General features: G+C 40.8%; 1 protein-coding gene across 3 annotated transcripts in view; it reads left to right on the top strand.

Moving 5' to 3' along the window:
• bbs9 (Bardet-Biedl syndrome 9) overlaps positions 1–20,113 on the top strand; it is a 284,565-nt gene that overhangs the window by 23,448 nt on the left and 241,004 nt on the right. For all 3 annotated transcript variants that reach the window (XM_008112835.3, XM_062984296.1, XM_008112837.3), the window contains exons 6-8: positions 13,500–13,674; positions 17,641–17,722; positions 19,498–19,678. In XM_008112835.3, the coding sequence (XP_008111042.1) occupies positions 13,500–13,674; positions 17,641–17,722; positions 19,498–19,678 (438 nt within the window). The remainder of the gene's footprint in view (positions 1–13,499; positions 13,675–17,640; positions 17,723–19,497; positions 19,679–20,113) is intronic.

The following is a 20,113-nucleotide window of genomic DNA, read 5'->3' as shown; positions in this document are numbered from 1 at the left end:
TCTGCGTCCTACCTCACCAAGTCGCATCCTCTGCGTTGCTGCGCTCCCCTGCGTGCCTCACTACATCATGTGTTGCTCCGTCGGCTCCACACTGTTGCGCTGCTCTGCCATCTCCTCCCACCATAGAATCATAGAATCATAGAATAGTAGAGTTGGAAGAGACCTCATGGGCCATCTAGTCCAACCCCCCACTAAGAAGCAGGAAATCGCATTCAAAGCACCCCCGACAGATGGCCATCCAGCCTTTGCTTAAAAGCCTCCAAAGAAGGAGCCTCCACCAGAGTCTGGGGGAGAGAGTTCCACTGTCGAACAGCTCTCACAGTGAGGAAGTTCTTCCTGATATTCAGGTGGAATCTCCTTTCCTGTAGTTTGAAGCCATTGTTCCGTGTCCTAGTCTGCAGGGCAGCAGAAAATAAGCTTGCTCCCTCCTCCCTATGACTTCCCCTCACATATTTGTACATGGCTATCATGTCTCCTCTCAGCCTTCTCTTCTGCAGGCTAAACATGCCCAGCTCTTTAAGCCGCTCCTCATAGGGCTTGTTCTCCAGACCCTTAATCATTTTAGTCGCCCTCCTCTGGACGCTTTCCCGCTTGTCAACATCTCCCTTCAACCGCGGTGCCCAAAATTGGACACAGTATTCCAGGTGTGATCTGACCAAGGCAGAATAGAGGGGTAGCATGATTTCCCTGGATCTAGACGCTATTCCCCTATTTATGCAGGCCAAAATCCCATTGGCTTTTTTAGCTGCCGCATCACATTGTTGGCTCATGTTTAACTTGTTGTCCACGAGGACTCCAAGATCTTTTTCGCACACATTGCTGTCAAGCCAGGCGTCCCCCATTCTGTATCTTTGATTTCCATTTTTTCTGCCGAAGTGAAGTATCTTGCATTTGTCCCTGTTGAACTTCATTTTGTTAGTTTCGGCCCATCTCTCTAGTCTGTCAAGATCATTTTGAATTCTGCTCCTGTCTTCTGGAGTGTTAGCTATCCCTCCCAGTTTGGTGTCGTCTGCAAACTTGATGATCGTGCCTTCTAACCCTTCGTCTAAGTCGTTAATAAAGATGTTGAACAGAACCGGGCCCAGGATGGAGCCCTGTGGCACTCCACTTGTCACCAGTCCTTTTTCTCTTCCCAGGTCAGTCTCTCTTAAAGTTGTATTGTTCTTAATGGTTTGTGGGTTTTGCTGATCTTGTAGATTTCCCTAGTTTGAGATCCTTTATTTTTTCCTTGTTGGGAGTATCCCCAATCGCTCCTCCGCTGCTTCGCCACTCCAGCAAGCCAAGCGGGATCCAAAAGAAAATTAGATCTTTTCCCTCTCCTTAGGCCTCTCTCTTGACCGATACTCTTGCCAGTATTCCAATGCCCATTCGTCATGCAGAATCTCTTTTTTCTTTGTATACACTTCTGCCCTCTCTCTTCTTAAACTTTAAAATAGTAGCTGGCGTTCTGACCTGGTCTTGCGACTAGGGAACCTCCGCTGCGTTCTGCCTGCATCGACCTGTCCCTGACCTCCAAGGCAGCTTCTGTCGTTCTTCGGTCTGCCTCGGTCAGTCCTGGGGGAGGGTCCTGCAGTTTGCACCCCACTGGCCTCCAGCCGTTGGTGAGGAGGAGCCTTCAGCTCAACCCGAGCGCTTGACGAGGTCAGAACACTGAGAGATTGATGAAGAGCCTCAGCGTTCTGCTGCTTCCGCCATCATTGCTACTACCGGAAGTAGGATAATTTATTTCTCATTCATACTAAGGCACCCTGTGAAGCTTTATCGAGTAATAAACAGTTTTTAAAAATTAAATTTTACAAAAATTTACGAATGTGATAAATACACTCAGTACACATAACACACATGACATCCACACTACAACATAAATGCAGGTTTAAGCATTTTGTTCAAAACATGAAGGAGGCATGGTAATTGAGATCTAGAATTCCAAAGACAATTATTATCATGATGTCAGTTTTTGGGCATTTTAGTATAGAAAAATTAATCAAGTGAGATTATCAGTTTATGTTATGGTTGAGCCTTCGGGCTCTGGTAATGGAAGAAGGGGTCATAAGACTCCTCGAGAGTCAGACACTCTCGAGGAGCGTGAAAGAAAACGTCTCCGGGATTTGTTTGCAGAGCCGACAGATGAGGACTCATTTGAGGGTTTTTCTCAGGGTTTGGAGGAAGAGATGGTCAACTCGGAGGAGGATGACATGGAATGGACTCGTGTGAGGGAGGATTTGGGTGTTGGGGAAACAGGCAATTACAGCGTGGGAGGTGATTGGCGGGTTGCAGGATCAGACCCATGGACTGGTTGGAGGGATGGAGTGGGATCCACAGCTGGGGATGCTGTGGGGCGTAGTCGAAGGTGCTTAAGCTCTGATGAGAATGATGATGTTGGGGCGTCTGGAATTGGGATGGCAGCTGACAGCGATGATGAGCTTGAACTGGGATAAAATGGGGTTTGGGACCAATGTCTAATTGTGTTGGGCAAGGTAATCTGGACGGACGCTTGGGCTTTTGTTTGGGAACTTCCTGAAGACGGGTGTGATTCGCTACTGGATACGTAAGTTTACCAAGGACATTGGGCATCGACAACGGGAGGAACTGTGTGGGGTTTTTCTCTGTGCAACTTGTGTTTAATCTTGATAGCTTGAACCTCCGTCGTCTTTTTGACGGGCAATACCTACTTACACTGGATTGACGCTGGACTGACTGACTACGATTCCGGATTAACCCCGCTGCTGGCTATCGGTGAGACCTTTGGATTCCTTGATGACTACGCTTGGCTATTGATCTTCTGGACCGGATTGGGACCCTGCTGACTGCCGTTACCCTAGACCTGAATCCTGACTACGACCACGCTTTCGTTCACTGCAGGGAGGAATAAACAAGCCTGTTTTACTCCCCTGCTGTTTCTGAGTAGCAGAGAGGAATCTGCTACCAGTCTTTTGTTTACATTCTGACTCCTGTTGATCCTCTTTTGTTTGCATTGTTTGCCAAGCTGAAGTAAGCACTTTGATTTAATCCGGATTACACTGCTGTTTAACCCGGTTTATCCCTTTGAACCATTTAAGCTCAAACTGAGCTGTTTTTTGTTATTTATCCCACTGAAGTCAAGTGTTTGCCCTGTTCTTTGTTTCCTACGGGCGTTTTTAGTTCTGTAACCTCAATAAACTGAGTTTTGTTTTACTTGCTGGCGTTCTGTCTCTGACAGTTTATCTCAGGTCATCATTGTTTTTAACCTTTTGACAACTTCACAAGCAACAAAAATGTTTTCCCCTTTTTAAATACAAAAAAATAGCAAAGCCTTTTTAGGTGTTAGTGATAGAAAATTATAATTTCATTGTAGATTTACAGCTCAGTGTGACCTTTATTGTATCTGAATTTAGCTGAGATTCATTTGGGGATTCTCCAGGGCAAACTACTGAGGGATACACTGCCGAAATATATTCTCTGTGGTTTAAAATTATTTCTTGATTAAGTGCACCAGCTACTTCAAAACAGCAATCTTTGTTAGATCTTTAATTTACTTTTTTCCTACCTGTCATATCTGTCTGTGACAGCCTGCTCCATGTTCTAATAAAAATTTCATGACGTCTTCCCATGGGATTAGGGTCAACTAGAATTACTAAGGGCCCCTGGTGGTGGCGCAGTGTGTTAAAGCGCTGAGCTGCTGAACTTGCAGACCGAAAGTCCCAGGTTCAAATCCCGGGAGCGGAATGAGCGACCGCTGTTAGCCCCAGCTCCTGCCGACCTAGCAGTTCGAAAACATGCAAATGTGAGTAGATCAATAGGTACCGCTCCAGCAGGAAGGTAACGGCGCTCCATGCAGTCATGCCGGCCACATGACCTTGGAGGTGTCTACGGACAACGCCGGCTCTTCGGCTTAGAAATGGAGATGAGCACCAAGCCCCAGAGTCAGTCATGACTGGACTTAACGTCAGGGGAAAACCTTTACCTTTACCTAGAATTACTAAGGAGTATGTCTGCTTCCAAGCAATTGATACATAACCATTTTGAATAGTATTACAATAAATATAAGCAATTTTGTTTAGCCAGCTATTTATAAGAGACTACTACTTCATTGATTATAAAATCATATTTTCCTAAAATATCAAAGTGTCTAACCAAATCTGCATTTTCATAATTGTAGTATGGGTTTATTTACCATTTAAAAATTAGCATCAAAGCAATAAACAGTAGCACATGTGTGCATACATACACATATCACAAACTGTTTTTTTCAAACAATTTGATACAAGAAAAATACAAGAAAAACTATCTGGCTAAATGTTTTAAGCTGGCACTGAGAAGACTACAGTATCTGTTGTATGATACTTCTATCAATTGAGTTTGGAAACTTTAATTTCTTTTAAATGTAAAATCGATTAAGTGGTAAAATCTAATTAAGATGTATAGTTCTGCAGTTATTCATGATGTACTCTATGATTCTATGATTCTATGTGATTATGTACTAAACCAGATCTTTCTCTCTGACACTAGAGTTGTATGTATATGTTTACATGAGCTGATTTTTAAGCATAGGTGTCACTGGAACTCTAAGCAATCTAGTGTATGTTAATTTCAACAATTATTATTGATTTGTGTAGTGTATTTAGCTAACTATATTTACCAAATATCAGAATGGCAAAGAAGCTATAGTGAATCAAAATACTTCGTGAGGCTGGGTAGACTAGTGGTTTAACAACTGTAAATGCTCTTGATATTTCAAAAACAGACTGCCTACCTACTGGAGCATATGTAAACCTATATATCTGATCTGTTCTTGAGGCTATAAACAATAATCCCTGGATTGAACAGAAGCCATATATGCTGTTTTATAATTTAAAAAATGTGTCCAACTATAGGGAAGTCATAACTCTGAAACTGGCCTATTTGAAAAAAGCTCTAAGAATTCTATATGCTTTACTATAATTTTGTTAAAATTATTAAATTTAGTAATAGGAAGCATTTGTTCATTGATTTAAACTGTGGAGAGTTTACATATTCTAGAAAGATGGATGAGTTTTAAAGCAACAGGAAATTCTTAAAAATTACCACCACTTGGAAATATGAAACTAGTTTCAAAATGTCATGTATTAAATGTGTTGCAATGGGAACAAATAATCAAATTTAAGTTGTTAGTGAAATGTATAGCCAGGGGCTTAAAGAAGCAGAATGTAATGATACGAGATATTTTGCCTTTGTCACGTACAGTTATAGAAAATGGTTATTATTATTTCGTCTACGGTATTTTTTGGAGAGAAGCAGATTCATTGTATTACCATTTTGAACTATATAGCTATACTTCAAGATTTTTAAAAAACAAAATTTGAAATATATATATATATATATATATATATATATATATATATATATGAAAAGATTCATTTTCATTGGTTAGCTATATTCTTTTAGAAGTCATGATTAATGTGTTGTTTTATTCAATTTCATGTTTAATAAGGGAAGCAGGATTCTTTTCAAATGTGAGAGAAGTACTTTTTAATACACTGATTTACGATTTTGTTAACTTGAACTGCTAGCTCTTTTTTTATTAAAGCTCTTGGTATAATGGGAATGTGTTTCCGATCAACAGTTAGTAAAGGGATAAATAGAAACCCTTCTACACCTTGAGATAATGCACCATATGTTTAATAAGGCAGATGGGTTTTTTCTTTTTAAAAAAGTAGCATTACTGGAAATATCTGATAGATATATATCTTTAGATCTGTTTGAATAATTTTTAATTTGATCATACCTGGATATGTTGCAGCTGTAGGATAGTTACTATTAAGAAAGATATTTTTTGATCAATACAGTAGGATTCTTGAGAATGAAAGATATTTCTCAGCCAAAGTACACAATTATTGTTAGGGATTGTAAATAATTTAAACTGCAGTCTTGTTCCTGCTTGTCTGGGAGAAAGTTCCCTCAGAGACAATGAAGCTTACTTCTTTTTTCCCTTCAGTTTTTTAAATAATAAATTATACAAATTACATATGACTAACATTATCACAAAACATACAATACATCTTATATTGTTATACATGTAATCTCTACGTACACCCACCCCAGCAGGACATATATTCATCCTTAATATTAATTGTTCTTATATTGACCTCCAAAATCCTAGTGTATATTGATTTGGTTTTATTATTTTCTTTGACAAATATATATTCTGAGAATACGGCTCATATTACCTCAAAATCAACAAATACTTTATCCCAATTTTTAAAAATCTTTTCATACTTCCACCATAAATGTATATAAGTCCCAGTTTCCTTATTGCACTTCCAATAATTTTGTAGATTTCTATTATAATAACATTATTGAAGTCATGTACCATCTCCAAATTGTTTTATAACAATTATCTTTAATTCTAATTGATATATTTTTCATAATTCTTTGCTCCCAAATTTTTAACCATTGCTCCTCTGTAATATTGATTCCTAAGTCCTTTTCCACTTATTTTTTGTTCCGAATAGTATTGGATCACTTTCTATCATTATTTTATAACTTTTACTTATTTATTAATCCTTTTATTACTTAATCTGTACCCATTCTGCTTTAATTGTATTATTCATTCTTTGAATTTTGTCAATATTCTGCATTTCCCATGTTGTTTTATCCAATTCTTATTCCATGAATCCAATTGTAGCATATTATATCAAGATATTCTACTCTGTTTAAATATTTGTTATATCTTCTTTTCTGGAGACTTTATTTATCAATACTTTAGTCTTATTACTCCAGCTCTTTCCATATCCTTTGTGAGTTGAGTCTTAAGATTCTCTGGAATTTTTTCTAGATCTATAACTCTAATAATTGGTAATTTTCCAGGACTAAGTCCGACATATTTTAATTTTTTTGTCAAATATGTATTGTGATTCTAATGATTAGGATTTTTATTTCCTTAATTCATTTATTATCTTGTTTAAAAAAGAAACAATATTTCTTATCGCTCCTACCTCTTATTTCTCCCCAAATCAATTTTTAATCAGTGTATCATATCTAAGATATGTCTTATTTGGTTAGCACTATAGTATGTGTATTGTATGCTCTATGTGTGTGTTAAATGTGTTTGTTAAATGTTTTAACTGTTTTGATATGAGGGTTGTAGTATGTCTTTCGGGCTGTGTGGCCATGTTCCAGAAGTATTCTCTCCTGACGTTTCGCCCACATCTATGGCAGGCATCCTCAGAGGTTGTGAGGTATGGATAAACTAAGTAAGGAAAGGAAAGAATATATATCTGTGTAGAGTCCAGGGTGTGGCAAGAGTCCTTTGTCACTGGGAAGCCAGCATTAATGTTTCAGTTAATCACCCTAATTAGCTTTGGAAAGGTTTTTGTCTCTTGCCTGGGGGCATCCTTTGTTCAGTCATTAGCTGCCCTCTGCCCTCAGAGTGTTGGTTCCCATCTACTGTTTTGATTTTAGAGTTTTGTAATACTGGTAGCCAGATTTTGTTCATTTTCATGGTTTCTTCCTTTCTGTTGAAGTTGTCCACATGCTTGTGGATTTCAATGGCTTCTCTATGTAGTCTGACATGATAGTTGTTGGAATGGTCCAGCATTTCTGTGTTCTCAAACAATATACTGTGTCCAGGCTGGTTCATCAAGTTCTCTGCTATGGCTGATTTCTCTGGTTGAATTAGTCTGCAGTGCCTTTCATGTTCTTTGACTCTTGTTTGGGCGCTGCGTTTGGTGGCCCCTATGTATACTTGTCCACAGCTGTATGGTATCCGGTAGACTCCTGCAGAGGAGAGAGATGCCCACTCTGAGGAACATGGCCACACAGCCCGAAAGACATACAACAACCTTGTGATCCCGGCCATGAAAGCCTTCGACAACTGTTTTGATATGGCTGATGGATTAATCAATAAAACGTATTGATATTGACTATAGGACAAATTAATGTTTGAAATACCTAATCCTCCTGCCTTCTGGGATATATACCTTAACTTTCTATTTAACTTAGTCTTTTATATCCTGTACAAAAATTGTTTAGAATCTTTTGCAATTTTTAAATTCTCCCTGTGATGATTCTATTGGTAGCATCCAGAATTAGAAGTTTATTTTATGAAAAATCTTCATTTTACATAGTGCTATTCTTCCAAACCATGACAACTTTTTTTCCTTTTTGGTCTCTGTGAAATCCACACCTGTGGCATTTCCTGCATCCACGCTGCTGTGTTGGATTGTTCTAAACAGCTTGTTCATTTAGGGACTCCAGCCCCACCCATCCTCAGCAATGATATAGTCAGGCAGTGGGGCTTGAGCCCTCAGTTCTTTTTGTCTGCAAAAGCAGCAACAACTCAGTGTTCTCTACTCCTCTAAAGACTATTGGTTTGACTCAAGGATTCCAGTTTGACTACACTAACGGACTGCGACTCCAGCTTGTATTCTAGGACCTTTGTTTATCCTACTCAGGCCAGTATGGCATTTTCTTCAATTTTAAAATGTATGGCCCTTTGTGTTTCTTGCTGGTCCCTCCCTCTTAGCCGCCACGTCATCCCTCCTTCCTAGCCACTATGTCACTACGTTAAATAGCCTACTTTCCCTCCTGAGAACCAGGAAGGGGCAGAACCTGCTCTGGCAAAATGCTGCTACAGAACTAAGTGGCTTGGGGTGCGGCCTAATCTCTCAGCTGCTTCTGTCTTCAGAGGACAGCCTACTTGCACTGGCCATACCTTCCCCAACTCACCCCAGCAGGCAATAGACGCTGCAGCGATCCCTGCCATGCTTTTGTCCCCCTCATGAGAAGGGAGACTCAGGGCTGCCACGCTGCTTGTGTGAGTGATAGCTAGCCGAGGCTTTGGGCTCAGCCCATGGAGGATAACCCCTTGGAATGGCCCTCCAGCTACCAGCCTCTCGTTGCATCTTGGCACCTGAGAGCTTCAGTGATGGCTCAGAATGCAAATAATTATGTCTTCTGTCTCCCTTCTGCCACTTGTCTCATGCCTCAACAGGAAGGATTATATTATTTTGGTCAGGCACCATCTGCACCCTCCTTTCCTTCTCAGGGATTGGGAGGCCTTTTGGTTTTCAGGGTTTTAATAATATTTTCCCCAAATCCTTCCTGGTGCTTCCTCTCAGCTGCAAACAGCCAATGAGTTTGATTAGATTCTGACTCCTGAGGAACAGGCATTTCCTACTCTTGAGGAGGACTCTTAGTTTCCCAGTTTCCACAAGAGACTACTCACCTTTTTCCTCTTTAATTACAAATTTGGCTCATTCCATGCAGTTTCTTTCTATGTCTTCTTCTGACACAGCAGTAGAAAATCTGCTTTTGCCAGCTGAGCAACAGCAAGAACAAGTTCCAGGTATGGTTCTTCCAGTGCTTCCATACTTACAAAGAGGGAGTGGTTAGTTAAGCCTACTAAACCAAACTCTATTGTGGTCAGAGTTATTCAGTCCAAGAGGGCTAAGAAGCCTCAGGCCAGCCTGCTAGACAGTGAAGGAAGAACATGGATTACTGTGGGAAAAAGATCCACACTGCCGCAAGCCTGTTCACATGCATGGTTCACTATCAAATATATGGCAGCCTACTAAGCATTCCTATGGGATAACTTAACACCTTATTTAGATCTTCCTCTCTTAGAACATCAGCAGATTCCAAGGGCTTTCCATTAGGAAGCTCTCACCAAAAAGATAAAGCAGGCAAGATGTTTGCAGTTGCTATGGCTATCTGCTGCCACGCTTGGCTGAGATCCTCTACCTTCTCCGAAGAAGGTAGAGCTATGGTGGAGGAACTGCCCATGACAGAACAGGCCCTCAGCTGAAAAGTATGCACAAGATCCGGCAGGTGGCTTCTAAGTTTGGTTTTTCACCTTAACCCCTTTTCCAGCCTAGACTTAGGTGGCCAGCTCCTCAGCTCAACTATTGTCAACCTTCTTGGCCTGTCCCCTTTAGGCCTCAGCAGGGCCAAAACCCTAGGGCTTCTCTGACTGGAAGACACCAGCAGATTAAAGGGAAGTAACAGGATCAGGGTCACTGCCGCTTTTAGCACTTACATCTCTCATCTCCTAGATGATGGTATTCTTCCTTCCACACAGGATGAGGGTTACACTTCTTCTTTAATAGCCTCCAACCCTTCAGCTCCTATTTTTGGAGCCCGACTAGTGCCATTTTAGACACATGGCATCAAATCACTTTTGACTCATGGATGTTGGAGATTATAGAACATGGTTATGATATTGAATTCCTTGAACTGCCCCCAGAGACTGTAAAAGGCACTCCTTTTTCTCCTGTGTTATGGCAGACGGTAATTTCTTTGCTTCAGAAAGGAACAGTACCTCCTTTACATCCTTCTATGTTTCCTTTTTCTCAAATACTTTTTGGTTTCCAAGAAAGTCAGTGGGCTTTGGCCAATTTTGGACTTAATGCATATATTGAATATTGCAAATTTCAGATAGTGTCATTACCAACCATCCTCACTCTGTTACGAAGCGACACATGGTTCGCTAGCACTGATTTGAAGGACGCCTATTTTCATGTGATTAGATCGAGATTGTAGATTTTTGTTATTTATTCATTTTACTAACATTCAGGCCTTCTAATTTCAAGTTCTTCCTTTTAATATCTCCACAGCTCCATGGTGTTTACTAAGGTAAGGGCTGTGGTGGTAGCTCATCTTTGGTTGTTTATGGTAGTAGTTTATCCCTGTATTGATGACTGATTATTGGTGGCATAGTCCTGTGTGCCTCTACAGAGGAACATTAGTTTACTCTGTTGTTACTGCAGAAGTTGGCCATATTATCAGCAAGGAAAAATCTCATCTTTGGCCTACCCAAACAACCTAATTCATTGGGGCTATATTGGATTCCAGGCACACAAAGGCCTACTTGCCAGAAGACAGATTCCGAAATCTGTGAGCATTACTTAATGGAGTCTGACAAAAGCCTTACATCTGTGCCATGGATATTCAGTGCCCCTTGGGAAACATGGCCTCCACCAATACTGTCACTCCTTTCTCCCGTTTGCATCTTTGCCCCCTCCCACCCCGAATTGGTTTCTTTGGGCATTCCACCCCATGTAAGACAATTCCAACAAACGTCTTGTTGTCCCTTTAGCCATCCGCAGGTCTCTCAACTGGTGGACTCTTAACTCCAATCTCTGTGTGGTCATACCCTTTCGTCCTCAGACCCTCAATGATATTAGCAACAGACACTTCCCCCACCCATGGTCCTTGGCTGGCCATCGAGGGCGTACAACACATTAACTATCTGGAGTTACTTTCAGTAGAAAGGGCAATGTACTCTTTCCATCATTTGCTCAAGGACTGTGTCGTTCAGCTTACCACACTACTGTGGTGTTCTATATCAACAAACAGGGCGGGACATGCTCTTGTTTTTTGCTTGCCCTCACCATCAGAATTTGTGACTTATATATATAGCCAACAACATCACCATCAGTGCTATTCATGTTCCAGCCATCGAGAACTCTCTTACTGGCTTTCTCAACTGGACAACTTACGCCAACCATGAATGGTTCTTTCAGCCTTCTCTGGCTTGAGCTCTTTTTCTCAGGTGGCAAGTTCCCCTTGTGGACTTGTTCACCTACCCCTCAATGCCAGGTTTTGTTTTTTGGTGCACAACTTCATTGTCATCACCAGACAGGATGTTTAGGGGATGCCTTCCTTCTAGATTGGACTACAACCCTACTTTACATCTTTCCAACCCTACCACTCTTATGCAAAGTGACATGTTTTTAGGCAGAAAGGGATTTCAACTGGATTTTGATCACCCTGTGGTGGTTTCACCAGCTGTGGTTTGCCACTCTTCTTCAACTAGCCAGTGACAACTACGTTGGATTGCCACTCAGATCCGACTTGTTGACCTGAGGCAACATCATAATCCTGTACTCTCAAATCAGATACTTTCAATTGATGGCATGGCGAATCCAGCCTTGGGCCTCTCTCAACCATTAAGAGACATCTGCCACCAAGCATTCCTATCTTTACAATAGGCGTTGATCTTGCATCTTTACACAACAGCAGGGGGTTGAACCTCTGTCTGCACACACTCCTGTGTTACTTCACTTTTTGTTTTCACAATTTGATTCTGCATGTCATTATCTATAAAAGTTTACCTTGCAGCTATAGCTTCCCTCAGAACACTCTTCCCTATCCCTTTTCTGATCCTCTTGACAAGAGGTTCTTACAGGGACTCTGGAATTTTTGGCCGCAGGTATGCCCTGTGCCTCCTTCCTGGAAACTGGAAGTTGTTTTTTCAGCTCTTTCAAAGCCACCATTTGAACCAATGGCTAATTCTGGCATATCCCATATCTTCTTGAAGACTGTTTTTTTTTTTTTGGTAGCCATCACCTCTGCCTGTCATATGAGTGAGCTCATGGCCCTTCGGGTCAATGACCCTTACCTTAGATTCATAAGGATAAAGTGGTATTCCATACTGACATGTCATTTCTACGGAAGGTAGCATCACAATTTCACATTGTTCTGCCCACTTTATTTCCAGACCCTGCTACGCCTCTTGAGCATCCTCTACATCTCCTTGATGTATGCAGGGCCCTTACTTTTTATGCACACAGCACCGCTCTATTGCGGAAATCAAGACTTTTTTTTCCAATATCAAAAAGACACCATGGGCCTTCCTGTATTACCTCAGAGATTGGCATCATGGATTGTCTCCACTACCCATCTGGCATATCTATTGGCAGGACTGGACTTACCTGTTCAGATCCATGCACACTCCATTTGAACAGTGGCTACATCTATGGCATTCTTGCACAGAGTGCCACTGGATGTATTTATTGGGTGGCCATTTGGTTGATACTGCACTCTTTCATCTCCCATTACCAACTGGATTTGGCCTCCCAAGAAGCATATGGCTTTTGGGAGAGCAAGTCTTTTTTCTGCACTGGCATGACACCCACCATCCATGAGACAGCTCGCTAGTCTACTACAGGTGTGGATTTCACAGAGATCACAAAGGAGAAGATATGGTTGCTTACCTATAACCATGTTTCTCCGAGTGGTCATCTGTGAAATTCGCACAACCCACCCATCCTCCCCACATTCTGTCATGCCTTCATTCGCGACTGCTGCTTTGCGGTATGGAACTGAGGGCTCAAGCCCCACTGCCTGACTATATCATTGCTGAGGATGGGTGGGGCTGGAGTCCCTAATTGAACAAGCTTTTTAGAACAATCCTAAACAGCTGCGTGGATGCAGGAAATACCACAGGTGTGAATTTCACAGATGACCACTCGGAGAAACACGGTTACAGGTAAGCAACCATATCTTTTATATCCAAGTAGTTTTTCTTTTATCTCTCCTTTCAACTTACCAAAATTCAGTTTTTAAAAATCTTTTATGTTTTAGGAAACTTATCTCTAAATATTTGAAAATTGAGCTTCAGTTCTCTTTTTTCGCTGTTATCAGCAGTTCTACATGAAGTGGTTATGAACATACATATGTACAAAATATCAGGAACAATCCAGATTAGTGTTTTTGCAAAATATAATGCCTAATGCTAACTATATTGCTTCTTTGTTAAGGTCGTGATTTGATCTGTATCCAGTCTGTGGATGGCATGCTTATGCTGTTTGAACAAGAAAGCTACTCATTTGGACGTTTTTTACCTGGTTTTCTTCTGCCTGGTCCACTGACATATAGTTCTCGAACTGATTCCTTTATTACTATTTCTTCCTGTCGACAGGTTGAGAGCTATAAGTAAGTATTGATATTAAATATCTGCTGCTCTTTATCCCTTATTTATGTACAGAACTTTGAAGTGAAAATAATTTGGTCCTGATAGAATTCCAGAGTCTAAACCGTAGTTGGTCACTTTAAAAGAAGCATTTGATTATTACAAATGAGCTGTTGTGGCGCAATGGGTTAAACCCTTTTTGCCGGCTGAAGTGCTGACCTGAAAGTTCGGTTGCTGACCTGAAGGTTGTTGGTTTGAATCCGCGAGATGGGGTGAGCTCCCTCCTGTCAGCTCTAGCTTGCAGGGACATGAGAGAAGCCTCCCAGCTAATACATCCGGGCATCCCCTGGGCAACGTCACTGTAGATGGTCATTTCTCTCACACCAAAAGCTACTTGCAATATGTTCTCTAGTCGGTTCTGACATGATAAAAAAATCATTACAAATAATAGCCCTCCCATCTTCTTCATTATCATCTCAAAACCCTCAACAAATCACAAGGGAAACAGAAGGCTCAAGATGTTCTTCTTTGGCCATTTAGTGAGGTTCAACATTAGCCTCCAGTGGCTCAGTGTGTTAAAGCGCTGAGCTACTGAACTTGCAGACTGAAAGGTCCCAGGTTCAAATCCGGGGAGCAGAGTGAGCGCCCGCTGTAAGCTCCAGCTTCTGCCAACGTAGCAGTTTGAAAACATGCAGATGTGAATAGATCAATAGGTACCGCTCCGGCGGGAAGGTAACGGCGTTCCATGCAGTCATGCCGGCCACATGACCTTGGAGGTGTCTACGGACAACGCCAGCTCTTTGGCTTAGAAATGGAGATGAGCACCAACCCCTGAAGTCGGACACAACTGGACTTAACGTCAGGGGAAACCTTTACCTTTACTTAACATCTGCAATCCTACAAAAGATTAAAATATTCTCATTCTACAAAAGCAGCAGTCTCCCCCTTGTTGAAATTACAGTAATTATCATCATCATCATCATTTAATTACTTATTAATCGCCCTCCATTCACGATGCTCTAGGCGATTTACAAGATAAAATTGTAAAGGATAAAAATACATACATACAAATATTGATAAAATTAACATAGATTAAAAGCTCTAGTAAAGAGCCAGGTCTTAGTGCTAGGGTAAAAGGCCCTAACTCACGCATGGCTCTCATGTAGGGCGGCAAGGCATTCCATAAGGCAGGGGCAGAAATAGAAAAAGCTCTGCGTCTGGTCCTTTCCAAGTGCACTTCTTTAGGACCCGGTACATAAAGTAGGTCTCGTTGGGATGGTCGTTGCGACCTCCGATGATGGGAGAAGGAGAGACGGTCCCTAAGGTACGATGGGCCCTGGCCATAAAGAGTTTTAAAGGTCAGAACTAGCATCTTATATAGACCACGGTAATCAGTTGGAAGCCAATGCAGATGCTGCAGCACTGGCGTTATATGGCATTTCATGGATGTTCTTGTGAGTAGCCTGGCTGCCGCATTCTGAACAATACGCAGCTTTCGAGTCGTGGACATCGGAAGGCCAACATACAGGGCGTTGCAATAGTCCAGCCTAGATGTGACCGTGGCATGGATGATTGTTGGCAGAGCCTCATCAGATAAATAGGGTGCCAGTTGCCTCGCATGTCGTAGGTGGAAAAAGGCCTGTTTGCTGGCAGCAGCGACTTGAGCTTCCATTGTCAGCTGCGAATCTAAAACAACACCCAGGCTCTTAACGGTAGGTGAAGGAGATAGGGCAGCCACCATTGAAGGTGGGTAGCAAGTGGGTCAGACCAGTCGAGCGGCCATGCCAGAGAATCTCAGTCTTCGCCAGGTTCACCTTCAGTCTACTAGCACATAGAGCCTCCAGACATAAGGTGAAATTGTTTGGTATTGACGTTGCTCCAGGCTCCAAGCGCAGAAGGAGTTGGGTGTCGTCCGCATATTGATAGCAGTCTAGGCCGAAACTCCAAGCCAAACTAGCAAGGGGTCTAACGTAGATGTTGAAGAGAAGAGGGGAGAGAATTGCACCTTGGGGTACCCCACATAGGAGGGGGGATCTGTCAGAGACTTGATCCATATACTCCACACATTGGCTCCGGTTTCGCAGAAATGAGTTGAACCAATTGAGGGCCTGACCGCGAACTCCGGACATGGCGAGATGGTGAATCATTAGATCGTAGTCAACGGTGTCAAACGCTGCGGTAAGGTCGAGAAGTACCAGTAGCGCTGATCCGCTGCTATCAGACTGGCAACAAAGTTAATCTGTAATGGCAACCAGGACTGCCTCCGTCCCATGGCCAGGGCGGAAGCCTGACTGGAAAGGGTCCAGGCCGGCTGTATCATCCAGAAATTGTTGCAATTGTCCCAGTGCAGCCCGCTCTATCATCTTACCCAAGAATGGGAGGTTGGAGACAGGACAATAGTTGGCAAGGGTCATGGGATCCAAGCTAGGCTTCTTTAGCAAGGGACGAACCCTTGCCTCCTTTAGGTTGTCCGGGAACCCCTACCTTGGTCACATTCCGGGAAGACCTGAAAACCTGGTTATTTCAATGTGTTTTTAACTAATTCGGCACAGTTTGATGGAGTCCTTTTACCTCTACCTATACCCAGCCACTGCACTTTATTACTGGCCCATCTTATTGTGACCTTGCAGTATATTGCACATGTATAATTTATTGGAGTGCCTCCAATTTTTGAACATGCCCATTGTGCCCAGCTATTGATTATTGGTTATCGGTTGTTGTTGAGTTTATGCTTTTATGATTTTTATATGTATTTATGTATTAATTCATTGTAATTGAATGTATCTTATGTTGTTATATTTTATTGTTGCCTTATTGGGCTTGGTCCCCATGTAAGCCACCCTGAGTCCCTTCGAGGAGATGGGGTAGAATATAAGAATAAAGTTATTGTTGTTGTTGTTGTTGTTGTTGTTATTATTATTATTAGTTGCAAGTTGTTTTGTGTGATTAGTTGATATACAGCTACTTGTGTTGGCTCTGTTGTAATTGGGGCTAACCAATGGGTTTCATCCTAAATTTTCTACTCATATTTGATAAATACTAAATTTATATTTAAATATTATCTTTAAATTTAAATACCACATTCATATTCATAAATGAACCCCAGGGTACTTAAATAAACTTTTACTTATATGATACTGACTGAAGTACATTTGTTACCCTTTTTCACTTATTATAGTTCATTCAGTGCGTTTCCACTGAATTTTAGTGACAAAGCACAAAGGGTTGTTGTGTGTCTTTCGGGCTGTGTGGCCATGTTCCAGAAGCATTCTCTCCTGACGTTTCGCCCACATCTATGGCAGGCATCCTCAGAGGTTGTGAGGTATGGAGAAATCAGCCATAGCAGAGCATTTGATGAACCAGCCTGGACACAGAATACTATTTGAGAACACAAAAATGCTGGACCATTCTAACAACTATCATGTCAGACTACACAGAGAAGCCATTGAAATCCACAAGCATGTGGACAACTTCAACAGAAAGGAAGAAACCATGAAAATGAACAAAATCTGGCTACCAGTATTAAAAAACTCAAGAATCAGAACAGTAAATAAAAAGCAATACTCTGAAAACAGAGGATTTCCAGACATGAATCAACCTAGGGCAGTTAACGACTCTAAACAAAGGATGCCCCAGAGGCAGGAAGAAGACAGCAGATAAGCTTTTCAATGCTAATTAAAGTGATTAACTACACATTCACACTGACCTCTCTCACCCTAGACTTTCCACAGATATATATTTACCTCTTTGCTTAGTTTTCTCCATACCTCACAACCTCTGAGGATGCCTGCCATAGATGTGGGCGAAACGTCAGGAGAGAATGCTTCTGGAACATGGCCACACAGCCCGAAAGACACACAACAACCCTGTGATCCTGGCCATGAAAGCCTTCGACAACACAAAGCACAAAGGCTTTATAAGAAAAATAAAACTGCATTAACACTAGACAGCCACAGTATTTAATAATTTAAATGTTTTTTTAACAATAGATATGAAGTGCTTGCATTTGCAAAAGATGCGGAGACACAAGAAACTGAACAACAAAAACTTGGCTCTGGAAAAAGGCTTGTGGTAAATCTTCTTATTCATATAGTCTGTGTTAAATACGTAAATGGCAAAGTAGCTTCTGACTTAATATCAAGAATTCAGCTCCCTTAATCAGCAATCCTGTGTGTGCTTTTCTAGGACTTGCTTAATATTCATCTTAATAGGACTTGCTTAATATACAAGTATAGGAGCGTTCTATAAATGTATGTCTACATTCAAAATTTGTAGTCCACCAATGATGCTTTCTTTTCCTAGTGTTCAACTTTTAAAGTTGGAGGCAGCTATATTTTTAAAAATGCCTTTAATTTTAAAATTATCTTGTCTTGAAACACCAAATCCTGCTGGTTTTAGCAAGGTAATAATAATAATAAAAGCTTCATATTATAGGTATCAATATGATGTCTGTTTAAGTTTGTATTTTTGATTGTATTTCTGCTATTTTAATTACTCTCCATTTGGCATTTGTGCCATAATGGAGAACTGCCTTTCTTTGATTGAATTTGGAGGAGACAGAGCATCGGAAGGAAGGAAGGAAGGAAGGAAGGAAGGAAGGAAGGAAGGAAGGAAGGAAGGAAGGAAGGAAGGAAGGAAGGAAGGAAAAAGGGGGCAGGAAGCTAAGATGTGATGGCATAAACCTGGGATTCATGACCCAGTTCCTTTCTATTTTCATAATAATAAAAAATAGATTATCTTGAAAGACTTTGCCGTTGGAGCAAAATGGAGGAGTCATATTTTGTTAAGGTACTTGCTACCTCATTAAAAGTTTGAGGGTTTTCAATGTTTCCATTTCCTTCTGGTAGAAGAGCAGAGATTAAAGACGTTTCCCTCAGCACCATTCCTGGAGGTACACCTCTAAAAGACTTTGGGAAAATTTGGGTGGATTGAAATTGGAAAAATGAAACCAATGTCACAGTTTGATGGCATTCTGTGGTTAAGATATAAAACCCCCGTATTTTTATAGTTTATTTCCCTACTATTATTCTGGTCAGTTTATGACCGAGTATCTAGACTAAGATAGTTGTACTTAGTTGATATTAAAAACCAATAAGGCCATTGCTAACTTGTTCAATGAGGGTAATTGCTCTGAAAGCAAGGCAGTTTTAAAAACCTGAAAAGGAAGTCTTTGGAACTCAGATCTTCCATCCTTTCTCCTTTCTCCAAAAGAGCTCAATTTCAGGTTTTTGTAAACTGCCTTGCCTTTAGAGAAAGAAGGAAGGAAGGGGAAATCTTCCTTTCTTCAAGGCCAGGCAGTTTAAAAAAAACCAAACAAACAGAAACAGAGCTGTTTGTTTGAGGCTGGATCATCCCTCCTCCACCAATCCTTTTGGAGGTAAGGCTTTTTTAAAAAACATAAACCAAAGTATCAAAGACAGATTTTTTTTCATTACATAATGGTCGTAAACCCTTCTTTAATTAAAAAAAAGGATAAAAGTGCAACTATCATGCAGTAAAATACGGGTAGTATAAATATAATGTATATCCTAGGAAAGTCACACTGTCTCAATTTTAGGAAAAGGAAAGCCCCCTCCCAAACAAATTCTGCCAAGAAATCCTATGTTAGGTTCATTTTGGGATCATCATAAATCAGAAATGAATTGAAGGCATAGAACAGCAGAAATGTATTATAACATTTTGTACGCTTTTGACTTCATTTAATAGTAACAAGTAATGTCGATATGGATGACTGTGATATTTTTCTCATGTTGAAAAGCTATTTAATTCTAGTTCAGTTAAGCTACTCTTGTCTTCCAGAATATATTTCTGTCTGCTACACACTTACTTTCTTTATTTTTTTTAAGGTGGATTGGGTTTTAAACATTGGGGAGCAAGCTCTGGATATATGTGTCATTTCAGTCAATCAACTTATCTCCAGTGTGTTTGTGCTTGGGGAGAGAAACTTCTTTTGTCTTAAGGATAATGGCCAAATTCGGTTTATAAAAAAGCTTGACTGTAGTCCAAGTTGCTTTCTTCCATATGCAGGTTTGTAAAATAAAACCATTTTTTATTCATTTACTTTTGAATTGCATTAACATGTTTTAATATTTCAACCAAAACGTACTACACATTTTAAATTGTTTGTAATGCTCTCTCTAACTTCCTATTGAAACATAGAGTGTTCAAGTCTTTAGTGTGTTCAATTAGTTCATTATGTGAATAAGTGATTGTTCTGTACCAGTTTTCAGCAACATAATTAGACCTCTGCCAAATGTAGTAACTAAAGGTTTGTTAATACTGAAAATATAGTAGTTTATAGTAGTCTCCGTGATTAAGGTGTTATTTCACAGTCACACTCCAAAGCATTTGTCTTGTCTTTTCCCAATTTCTAAAATTGAGTCAAGAAAGTACCGTATATACTCGAGTATAAGCCGACCCGAATATAAGCCGAGGCACCTAATTTTACCACAAAAAAACTGG

The sequence above is a fragment of the Anolis carolinensis genome, chromosome 6 (assembly GCF_035594765.1).
Source record: "Anolis carolinensis isolate JA03-04 chromosome 6, rAnoCar3.1.pri, whole genome shotgun sequence".
NCBI lineage: Eukaryota > Metazoa > Chordata > Lepidosauria > Squamata > Dactyloidae > Anolis > Anolis carolinensis.
This window is presented reverse-complemented; position numbering and strand designations above follow the sequence as displayed.